Source organism: Anser cygnoides, chromosome 1, assembly GCF_040182565.1.
Source record: "Anser cygnoides isolate HZ-2024a breed goose chromosome 1, Taihu_goose_T2T_genome, whole genome shotgun sequence".
Classification (NCBI taxonomy): Eukaryota; Metazoa; Chordata; class Aves; order Anseriformes; family Anatidae; genus Anser; species Anser cygnoides.
Window position 1 is genome coordinate 47,933,615 of NC_089873.1, and position 12,076 is coordinate 47,945,690.

Here is a 12,076-nt window from a genome sequence, read left to right on the forward strand (position 1 = left end):
GTTGCATTTCTTTCCCATGAGATGATTGCTTCAATTATTACAAAAGCTGGCAGGAATTAAGGTGACACAGGCAAACAAAATGCCATAATTTCTGTCTTTCAGCTATTCGGGTTTGCAATCTAGATGACTTTCTTTAATTTTGCCTATATTAGGTAGTTAGGTAAATGATAATTATAATGCAAAGACGACTTTCTATAAGTAACTTTCTATATGATCTTTCAAATATTCGTGTCAAGAAGGCTTCTGACTGTGGTAGGTAATGATTTTAATATATGGTTTAAAAAAAAATGTGGCTTGGTAGATATTTCAACACAGCCAAATAAGCATGAGTGCTACAAGTAGAATAGCAGTGGAGATCCTAGGGGGAAAGTATTTGTGAAGTACCTGCTGCAGTTTCCATGAAGTCCTTTTGTTTCCATGTGAAAAAGAGACTTTCTTCAGCTCTAGGAAGTTAAGGAAAAATTATTTTTTTCTTTTTTTTTTTTTTATTTACAATATGACAAATTGTTAGGCTTCTAGTACTAAACATTAATTGGGGGGGATTTACTGTTGAGTATTGTACATTGTTACAGATGTAAATACTGAAATTATATTTAAAAACAAATATTACAATCCTGAAGAAATCTTTTCCCTACAGTTTTCATCAGGTTCTGTTAATGGTTTTTGTTTTTTGTTTTTTTAAAGACACAGATGGTGGGGGGCTGCTGTATGCTTAAAGTAGACTGTTGTTGATTAGGGTTTTTTTCCTAACTGAATTGGATTTTGGCTTTTACATCAGTAAGTACATCTATTCAAACAGTGTTTGCATTATGCACTGCAGAGGACAACATGAAAGTTTGCAGCGTAAGCTCTGTTTAGAACTGAGGATGTCACATGGATCTCTGGAGTAAGTCACAGGGAGTTTTGCAATTGCCTATTGCAAAAGTGGCATTGGTGGAGCTTTTGCAAATGATGAAACGGGCATGCTGTAAGAGAATTATTAGTCCCATTATAAGATCTTCTGGTACCTAAAATGTTCACTCCAGTTTTTACAGTGGCTTGAGTCGGAACCTTGGATTTGTTTCATTTCCCATCCTCTCCACTTGGAAAGGTATTACCTGTTTATTGACAGCAGGCCTCGACAACAGTAGTTTTTCAAGCATAGTTTTTGAGTTGCCATCAGGGCTTGAGGCTGCCTTTATTTTCTTCTTCCCACATACCCATCAAGTTTGTATGCTTGGAAATGCTTCTTCAAGGCTGTGGATCTAGCTGTGAAGCACCACGTCTGTTGCCCCAAGGATGAGTGCTGTGGGAGAAGAGAAGATACAGTTTGAGAGCTCCGGGGTACAACCAGTTCAGTATTCCATGAGTTGTGGGCCATGATTTGAGTGTACCTGTAAACGGATGCTATTAAAATACTTATTGTCAAATAAGCTCTACGGAACAGTAATAAGAGAGCACTACAGCAGATTTCTTTGCCATAGTGATAATAGCTAGGAGTAGGAGAGAGCTATTCTGCCACAGGGAATGTAGGATAATGATGAGTTATCTGCTGTTTTCATGAAGTTACATTGAAAAACTCGGCCCAGTGCTCTTTTCTTTTGCTGGCTTGGATTTTCTGCTTTAGTTTATGTTCCTGACCAATGGGGAAAAAAAAAATTAGGATATTGCCCCCACTGTTTGATGATAAGAAGATGGAGTAGAGGCTGATACTGGTCGTCTTCCTGCCCCCTTCCCCCCCCCCCCCCCCCCGTCTTGTTGCAGCAATTCCAGGGTTTCCCACTGCAGTGAGATGATCCAGCTGCTTTCTGTAAGGCAACATGTAGCTCTTCCCTTTGTGCTCATCTGTTTTGAGACAAACACAAAAACTACAAAAATGAAATTAGCAGAGCTTGTAAAAAAGAAGGAAAATTCTTTAGTGGAAAATACCGTTTTACTAAAGGATTGCAGCTAGCTCTTATTATAATTAATTAGTTCCTCCACTCTCCCCAAAACCACATAGGCAGTTTTAATATTGGCAATGTTCTAAAAATTTTGAAATACCAAAGCTGAAAATTAGTAAAGAAAGGGGAAGCTGCCAGTAGTGAGGGATCCTTTTGTTTATTTTTAATTCATCTTCAAAATGCTGGTCAAAGCTGTGATTCTGTGAACAGTACTCCTTTTGTTTAAAGACTGTGATTCCAATTTAAAAATTCTTTACCAAGTATGAAATGCAGGCACTGAATTTTGAAGTTATGCAGAGAAGCTGATATTGGGCAACAAAGCAGAAGCTAACAGAGACTTTGTGCTCTTCACTGATGCAGGTATGAGGAGCGGAAGAAAAACAGGAGGGTTAATGCCAGAAGTTAAGCCTTTCTTAGCAGCTCTCCAGAAATTTGTCTGTATCCATTGGCTGTACTGAATAGCAGACACAGATCAACTATTTTGAGGGTGTGTGTTAGCACTTCTGGCCTACCTGAAATTCAGTTAATTACATTTGTGTTCTTTTAATATATTTTAAATTACATTTTTGTTGACCTCTTGTTCCAGGTACATATACAGATCATACATATACGTGGCTCAAATACTTTATCAGCACTGAAAGCTCAGCAAGTTGTCCACCAAGGTCTTGTCCTGAAAACTCTGACGATCCAGTTCTTTGGCAGCCTAAGCCAATTTAGCTGCTGGCTTCCTGGGATTGCCCTGCTGCCTCTCTTGCCCTGTGTTCAGGCTCTGAGCTTCTCTGACCTTACACTGAACCTGTTCAGAGCACAAAGCTGGCAGGAAGCTATGCACTTTGTGTGAGATAGTTTCTCAATGATTTAGCATGCTGAAATAGTTCAAAGCTGCTGCAGAGACACGAGTAGAAACACATGGCCAGGGGGATGTCGCTGTAATTATAAACTGAAAGTTTATAACCTTTAGAAGTCAGTGTAATATAGTTTGAATTGTGGAGATCTCTTGTTATTAATTATTATGTGAAAAGAAATATATTAAGCCTCTGAATTCTCAATTTCCATCATTCTAGGTATTTATGAGTATTTATTCCAGTAAACTCAGCACATTTATCTACAATGCAATTCTGTTTTAGTATTTCATTACTCTTGTTTTGTTAATGTGTGTAAAGCACTGAATTTTTGAGCATGCTAATTAAGCAATTTGAAGTATTATTAGAAGAGAATCTGTTTCTAAAAACAATTTCTGTGTGATTGCTTATTTTTCGTTTATATGAATATTTCAGTTTTAAATAGTAGCACTGTAGTAACAGTAACACTAACCAGTGTTAAATCAAGTATAATGCAGATGTTCCTAAAACATGACAATTCTCTTTTTAACTTTACTTACTGCAGGATTTGAACAAGCGTTTGTCCCTGCCTGCTGATATCAGGATACCTGATGGCTATCTTGAAAAGCTGCAGATTAACAGCCCGCCATTCGATCAGCCAATGAGCCGACGTTCTCGTAGAGCTTCACTAGTAAGTGTAATGCATCTGCCTTGCTAAGTCAACCCCTTGCGTCTTAAGGTTCCATTTCATGCAGATGTCTCTGTATTGTAAGCATCATTCAACTTCATTTATACCTTGGCTTTTATGCCCTGAAAGATGGGGCATTTCAGCGTGTACTGAGCACCTGTCAAAATCCACTGAAAAAAAACACCCTTTCCTTCCTTCCTCTTCTGCAAACTTTGCCCCTCATTTCTCAGTGAGGGTCTTGACCCCCTGAAATCAGTGGCTGAATTCTACTCCCAAAGTGCATACATACATCCTTTTACTTGTTAGAGCAGTGATGATCTATGTGAGCAAAGAGCACCTCCAGTCTTAGATCCAGGCTGTGTGTCTCCTGTGGTATAGTATGGGGGCCCTAGAGTAGCACAGTATGAAGGCAGCTAGTCTTCACTTTTCTTTTTGTATTTGTTAACAAATTTTCTTTCTCAAATTTCCAGTTGAAATTATACAAAAAAAAAAAAAGAACAATCTATGAATTCCAAAGAGTATTAATAACTAAATTCATATATACCTTTCTAGGTATATATTTTCATTGGGTTATTTTAAAAAATAAGTCTTTCCTTGTGAATGGGAGGATTCTTATGTTCTAATTATAGTATAAATACCAGAAATCCCAGATACCCATACTAAATATGCACATCCCTGAAATAGTCCAAAACACAGCTTTTTCTTATTTTTACACAAATCATTCAATTTCAACCATAATTTGATATATTACATTTCTTAATATTAATTGATGTCTTAAAGAAATTGCTAGACCACTGCTGAATTTCTGAGCAAATTCATCGGTGTAGAGAAAAACTGGATAGGTTTTTGAAACCCATGTTGTTCTTTTTTATTGATTTAACGGTTTATTTGCTGGAAAATAAATATGAAAAAAATACATATTTATAATTCACATAAAATATGGAATCATTCTTAACTGTGAAATATCTTTATTCTTTGCTTTGTTACATACATTATTAATTCACAATGTTTGAGATTTTTGATGTATTTTGCCCCTGAAAAAATACAATGTAGTGTGCCAGACCAAAGCTCTGTTCTGCATGTTTCCTTTCATAAGCACAGTATTCAAAGAAGGGAAGATTGGATCAAAGCACTGGAAGTAATAGTAATGTAGCAAGCTTAAATATTTGTGCCAGATTTTTGTAGCTCATTAACCACTTACTTACTGAGGTAGCATTGAGTTGGGGACTGTATTTCCCAGAACCTTCTCTTTTCAGATGCTGGTGTACTGAAGCACCTTTTCAGAAGAGTCTTTTCAGTGTTGGAATATAGTATTTGAGGGCTGGGGAGAGTTTCCTGTGTATGTGATTTCCGTTGCTCATTTAATGTTGAGCCCTGAGTGCAGTTGGAGTTCTCTCCTCTTAACATTCTAGAAAGAAAGAAAAACAGTGCCCTCTAATGAATATGATGTGTGTATGGTATCAACTTCCTGTCACAAGGTTGTTTGCTTTTGCCTTTCAAAAATGCTTTTCAAGGCTGAAAAGTCCAAAATGAAACCTGCCAGCAGCGCTGTGGTGTGCAGGCATGCATTTGCTGCATTGTTCTTTCGTTATTTCAAACTACCTTTAACAAAAAAAAATGAGAATCATTATTCTGAGGTTGTCATTGAAAGCTTGCTAGGAGATTAGTAATTGTAGTATGTGAATACTGTGTGCTGCTGTAAAGGTATGTCTCTCTTCAAGGCGTAGTAGGAATCCAAACAGCTGTAAAAAGTATTAGGTGAGAGCTTGTTATACTTCAGGTCTGGTGCATTTCTTTGAAATACAACAAAAAATTAGATTAAATGCATTGTGCATATCCTGGTACGGTATTGCATGCACAGCAGCATAGGTGCATCTCTTAAGCACCAACCATTAGAAATAAGAGACCATAAATATCCATGTTCCTGTATAGGTGAAGATGGGTAGATGGATCTTGCCTGAAAAATTTGTTTAGAAATGATTTTGAGGGAAAAATTAAAATGAAATTGATCTTGGTTTGAGTAATCTAAAAAACAGTTTTTCTTCTGAGGTGGTGGTCAACTGAAATGTGGTTATAAATGAGACACGCTGCAAGGCAGGTCTTGAAGAATATCTGTCCTCTATATGTAGGAAATACTTCATTCTGTTGTCTAAAGATTTTGTTTCTTAATCTTGAACAGTACTGAGGATTCTAAGAAATCAGACTTTCAAGTTGTATTCCAGACTTCCTGGCAGTAACAAGGCTAATAGGTACATGGTTGCATATAGTTTCTCCTTTCAATTCAGAAGCATATATTTTTATTTCCGATACCATCCATTATTCACTTCAAGTTGTATCTTTTTAAGTAGATTAAAATGCACTTTGGAAACAATACTTGCTTTACTAGCATTGTACTTATGTCAGTGGTATGTTTAAAATCTCACTGGAGTTTTAAGGGTTGTCAAGTATGAACTTTTCCTGTATTTTGGGATAAGCAGCTAGGCTTCACCAAGCTCTGAAATATGCTAAAGCATGCGGTTCTAAAACATTTCAGTCCTAACACTAATTTAATAAAGCAGAATTTCTCTTAGTACCATGTTAACAAAATGATGTGCCCATTTTTTCTCTTACATATACTAAATATGCTTATAGACAAGATCTTACACTTCAGTTGTGTTTCCATGCATATGTTCTGAAAATTAACAGAAGCATGAATCCAACATTTCTTAGTATGCCTTCATGTTATATTGCTGTCAAATCTTAATGCAATCGACAGTATTTGTGTTACAAAGTAAAATATTATAAAGTTCTAACATCCATTGGGTTTTAGGAGTAAATCAATATTTTTTGACCTGAGGAAATAGGTGCTGAAGCCAGTCAGAGGTCAAAGTATCTTTCCTTAGAAAGAAATGTTAAGTGGAAGGAGGAGGTGATGCTAGGAAGAAAACCTGGCCTTTTCATCTTACTGTATGTTGAGTTGTCAGTAACTCAAATCCTCGTGAAGCCAGCGGATTTTGGATTTTGACACGGTACAGGGTATATGCACTTTGTAAATCTTTTTAAAAATTGACTTGTTTGACATGTCAACTTTCAACATTCTTTACACTGTAAGAGCAGTATAAAGATTTAGTGTAATTGAGAATTGTCTTATACAGAAGTAACTACAAGAGAGATCTACTGAATAGGAGAGTAGCAGTGGATGTGAATAGGGAAAAATAATGATCTTAAAAGCCGTCTTGCAAAAAAGGTGTTACATGGGCAGATAAAATCTGGCTTGCATTGCCAAGGTAAGTTGGTGACCAAAAAAAAAGGTGAATAGAGCCAAGTAAAATATGTAAAGACTTGAAATTATAGGCCATGAAATGTAAAGTGTTGAGGAAAAAGCTGAAGCTTGTGGAGGCATGATGTTTAAGGATTTTACTGGTGGAGTGTTGTACTGAAAAGCCTTTGAGAAGCCAGAATGGAGGAAGAGACCTGGAGCTGAGGTCTTGAATGTGTTCTATGTATTTACAGAGAGAAAATAGGTAATGGAAGTTATTTTGGAAGAAGCAGCTGCATATGGATGTGCTAAGCAAGAGAAAGGATGGAATAGTTTGAGATGGCTTCTGTGCTTTAGACTTTAATAACCTCATTAGTAATCAGATCAGAAGAATGGAGAAAATTTATGCAGGAGTTAGGATAAAGTGGGGTTTTGTATGAAATGTAACTAAGTACATAGTTCTTCTAGGATGTGCAGTGGACTGACTAATAGGCTGAGCATTCAGCTTGGATGCTGGGACACATACATATAATATGCTAAATTGTTTTTAAAATAGCAGAATTTCATGGTGTTTGCTGTAATACTATCAGGTATTTTTCTGAAAGAAAGTTCAGTTTGCTGATTAAATGATGTATAAATTAAGGGTCAATATCATCAACTTTCTGTATTTTTTTCATTGCAGTCCGAAATTGGATTTGGAAAAATGGAAACCTATATCAAGTTAGAAAAGCTTGGAGAGGTATGTATAGCTTTCTTTTGAAATTAAATGACTACTGCTTTGATTACATTTCTTTAATGCGCAGCTGACAGAGCACTGGCAGAGGTTGCCTGAAGAGGCTATGGAGTCTCCTTCCTTGGAGACTGTCAGAAGCCTCCTGGACATAGTCCTGGGCAACCTCCTTGAGGTGTTCCTGCTTGATAAGGGGAGTTGGACCAGATGACCTCCAGAGATCCCTTCCAACCTCAACTGTTCTGTGATTTGATGGCAATGTTTTATGTAAATTTTTTTTATAAAAGTTAACTGAAAATCTCTCTGTCCTTCAAAATATTCGTTGGATTTCTCTTTTCAGTAAACCAAGCATTTAACATGCATAACAACCACAAAAATGTTCTGTGTTTGTATAATAAAACAAAAAAAGCAGGAAGAACTTAAGTGAGCTGGGGAAGAGCAGGACTTCATTATTGAATGGTCTCTGACCTTATTACGAAGGCTAACATTGTATGCAGGTAGACAAAATTACTCTGTTGATAATGAAACTACTTAAGTCTGGTTAAGTACCCTACTGTCTTGATTTAGGTATTAGGGAGCACTTGTATTGGACAGGAAACCATCATTTGCAGTAAGCAGGCAAATAACTATCTGTGTTCTAAATATAGACAAGCCGACACACTTGAGCTCAGTGGCCAGCTATGTGCTACCAGTTGAAATGCGTAACACTGAATTCTGTTCCCCTTCCCTGCTGGGAGGGCAGTAATACAGCTTTCCTCTACTACATCCAGCCACCGATTTTCAGAGAAGCTGTAGAGTTCAGGGGAGAGGTCAGGTTTCTGACCTGTTCAGTTTGGCTGAGGGTGACCAGTGGGGTCAGAAAAGGATGAGGAGCACCAGGATGGGACGCACTGAACATTGCAGAAGTTAGCGGGGCTGATCGGTTTGTCTTCTGTGAATATTGCAGTTAGTCCTCCATTTGCAGCGTTTTCATTTCCAAATGCATTTTTTTTCTCTCAAGTATTTGCTAGGTGGCTCGCTAGACGTGGCATGATGTCGCACAACTTTGGAAAAATATTAATCAAGCAGCTATCAAGTCATAATTGTGGGTGTATTTTATCCCACTTGCATTATAAAATGTAATGGACAATATAAGGTGTACCTACAGTAATGCAGGGCATTTTCTGTAACTTTTTTGCTTCCTCTTTGCAATTCCTGGAATTAGTTACACCTGCTGACTGTTTTGTCAGGGTTTCTTGTCATTATGTAACATATATTAAGAGTTTTGAGTCTTTCATTGTCTAAGAAAACTAAAAGATAAGTTTCACGATATTCATGTTCACCATGTCAACAAAAATGAAACTTCAATTTCCTCTCCTCGCAGAGCATGCTCATGTAAAATATGTAACAAAGAGAAGAAACAAACAAAAGGAATTGTATGTTTTCCTGAAAATAGTGGTAGAATTTGTCTGCAGCCATTGGTAAAATAACTGCAGCAAAATATAGAGGTAACTGCGCTAGCTTTATTTAAATAGGGCCTTTCTAGACAGTAAATGATCCCAGCAGTGAACTTAGATCAGGTAGCGTTAAGTTCACTAACCTCTTTGGTAGGTGTATGGTGTACAACTTCTTGTGTAATTTTCAGAGCTAGTAAGCATATGCATCCCTTGTGTCTTCTGTGTGTTCAGATCTGTTTACAAACTATTTTTCTAGTTTAACCTACATCAAAAGAAAAAAAAAATGTAAAAACTAGTCATACTCAAAATGAAAGCTATTAAAACCTTGAATAGCAGTTCATATTTTCTTTTTCAACTGATCTTTCAATGAAGGAGAGATTTTTAAGAGTTTTCTTCTTTTTCCATTTTGTAGGGTACTTATGCAACAGTTTATAAGGGGAGAAGTAAGTTGACAGAGAACCTGGTAGCTCTGAAAGAAATTCGCCTGGAACATGAAGAGGGAGCACCGTGTACAGCTATAAGAGAAGGTGATACTATTTTTATTACTTTTTAGAATTTCAAATATTTCTGGCTTTCTTTTTGACCAAAGTACTTGGAAAATAAATCAGCTATATGGGACATGAGAAAAAAAATACTAGTTTTGATAAGGAAAATTTTAATCTTAGACGTCTTAAGAGTTAGTGTTTCAAATGTATTTATTTTATTGGGGGAAGGTTGTGTTTTCAAATGGTGTTATAAATTGATGATTTTATACTGAATTAGACTAATACTAGGGAGTAATTTTCAGGGATTCAGAATACATTAAATGAAATGACTGCTTCTGCCTGAACTGTACAATTTAGCAAATATTTACAGTTTGCTACCCAAATGTGTTTTGGTCTTTTAATTAAATACATTTCTCGTATTTAGTGTTCATATGGCATTAAGTTAATCTATGTTCTTTAAAATAGCTTTTTAATTAAAAATAAATAAATAAATAACATATATATGAACTTGCTGGAAATGTGTTTATTGCTTATGTTGCATTTATTTATTTTATATTTACCATTCTCCTTTGCAGTGTCATTATTAAAAGATCTGAAGCATGCGAATATTGTTACGTTACATGATATTGTTCACACAGACAAGTCTTTGACTCTTGTTTTTGAATATCTGGTAAGCGTTTAAACCACTAGTGAGCTTTATATTCTGTTTTTCTCCTTACAGAATACTGAGTAACACAGACATAACAAAATTCTGTACTATGTTTTTTAAAATACTCTGTTATATTATTGTCCTGCATCTAGAATTATTTGGCTGAAAATTATACATCTGTATTCAGTTCTCAAAGTGCAGTAAGTTAGTAAATACTGTTGTCATCATTGTAATGTTTCATTAATAGCAGTTAGAGGTGATCTACCTGAGAAAACTCGTCTTGCATTCAGTAACTGTAAAAAGGGATAATTATGCTATTATCCCAACAATATTTTTCTGTTATGACACAATTTTGCAAGTGATCTTAGAAAAAAAAAAAGTATATTCCATATTTTTGTAATTCTTTTCAAGTGCCCACAATTGCATTTCTTACTTGCTTGCCTCTTATATTATAGACTTTTCATTTTCTCACTGAAGCTTTAATTATATTTTTGCTGGAATATATGAGCGTAATAAGAGGGTTGAAGAACAAAATCTTCACTTCCAGTGTAATTGGAGAATGTAGTAATTTCATTTAAAAAAAAATGTGGCACACACAAGGTAGAAGATGAAGGCAATAACAAATAATGGTGTCTAAGATAACGCAACTTGACAGACAACATGGGTATTTCTGCCCTTTGGAAAGCCAATTTTCTCCATGTTCAGACTTCCGTGGTTTGTTTTGTTTGTTAGTTTTGGAGGAGGGAGAGGTTATTTGTTTTTTTTTTTTTTAGAAAAAAAAAATACAACTTTTGCAGAAAACACAGTTTTCTGATGAGTAATTTCTTCACTAGTTCTAATAAAAAATAATAGTCACATAATCTGTTGTCCATAATTTTACTGACAGTTATGATCTTTTGACAGGACAAGGATCTGAAGCAGTACATGGATGACTGTGGTAACATCATGAGTATGCATAATGTAAAGGTGAGTGTTTTTAGTGACATTTACTGTTTTCCAACTTTCTCTCTTCTGACTGAAGAATTTCAGAGAACTTACTAATCAGGAGCTGTATGGTTTAGGGCTTTAAAAAAAATAAAACTTTTTTTTTTAAAAAGGTTTTTGACCTTTGTATGTGGCTCAACTATATTTGACATCAGATGGAGTCTTTCTGTTTGGTTTTGATAGCATTTGAATGTTTAAAGCAAAAAAATCAAGAGGTTACAAAACTTTATTTAAAATTTCATTCTCTTCGAAGTTACTTTTAAAACAAAAATTTCCAAAAAAAGTAATAAACTTATAACTGTATTGACCTCTTTTTGCCCTTCCACTATTGTGTATTCATCTATTGAGGTCAGTCCTTAGATTAGCATATCCTCAAATAAAATTTGTGTGTGCACCAAGGGAAGTGCGACCAGAGTCATGATTGTGGGATTGGATTCCACTGCCAAGTAAGATATTTTTAATACATATTTAAGAATAAATGATGGCCATGTCTCCATTAGTGATAAAATGGAAATTATTTTCTTTAAGACTTAGTTGTCTTTTGCTTTTAGCTATAGTTATGGCCCAGTCTAGTGGCTCAGTGGCAAATCAGGCCTGGTGAGACTGACTCAGTTTCAAGTCTCCCTCCTAACAAGCAGTTTTTCATTTGAAAAACTAGAATACCTGTTTGTATTTTGTTAATACTTACAGCTCTATAAACAACATTCCGAAGAGAAGAGATTACTAACTTGGAATAAGTAGTCAAATGAGGCTGGATTGTAACAGTATCACCCTGCTGTATTGCAGCCTGTGCTGTACCTTCAAAACAGCTTCATTAAGCTGTATATAATTCATGTAAGGGTTGCTACTTTTACAGTAAGCGTATTAGAAACTTTTCCATGCCTCTTGAAAAATACTAGTTGTAAGCTCTGACCCTAAGAACAGAACCAGAGAGTCAGAGAGACAACAAAAAACATAATTAAGCCTGTGTTTTTAATTAAATACAAGTTAATATGCTGTAAGTGGGAAGCTGATTCCTGTAATAAGTGTGGTTAAGAGAACAGGGAGAATCTGCTTGTGATAATCAGAGCTAAGCAGAGAAAACCTGCTTTTTCCGTGTTTGCCTGTGGTTTAAACAATGCCA

At 35.7% G+C, this 12,076-nt stretch overlaps 1 protein-coding gene across 4 annotated transcripts in view; it reads left to right on the top strand.

Moving 5' to 3' along the window:
- Nucleotides 1–12,076, top strand: part of CDK17 (cyclin dependent kinase 17) — a 96,790-nt gene that overhangs the window by 73,629 nt on the left and 11,085 nt on the right. For all 4 annotated transcript variants that reach the window (XM_048061266.2, XM_048061267.2, XM_048061269.2 and 1 more), the window contains 5 exons: nt 3,309–3,434; nt 7,352–7,408; nt 9,248–9,362; nt 9,896–9,990; nt 10,873–10,935. In XM_048061266.2, coding sequence (XP_047917223.1) covers nt 3,309–3,434; nt 7,352–7,408; nt 9,248–9,362; nt 9,896–9,990; nt 10,873–10,935 — 456 coding nt within the window. The remainder of the gene's footprint in view (nt 1–3,308; nt 3,435–7,351; nt 7,409–9,247; nt 9,363–9,895; nt 9,991–10,872; nt 10,936–12,076) is intronic.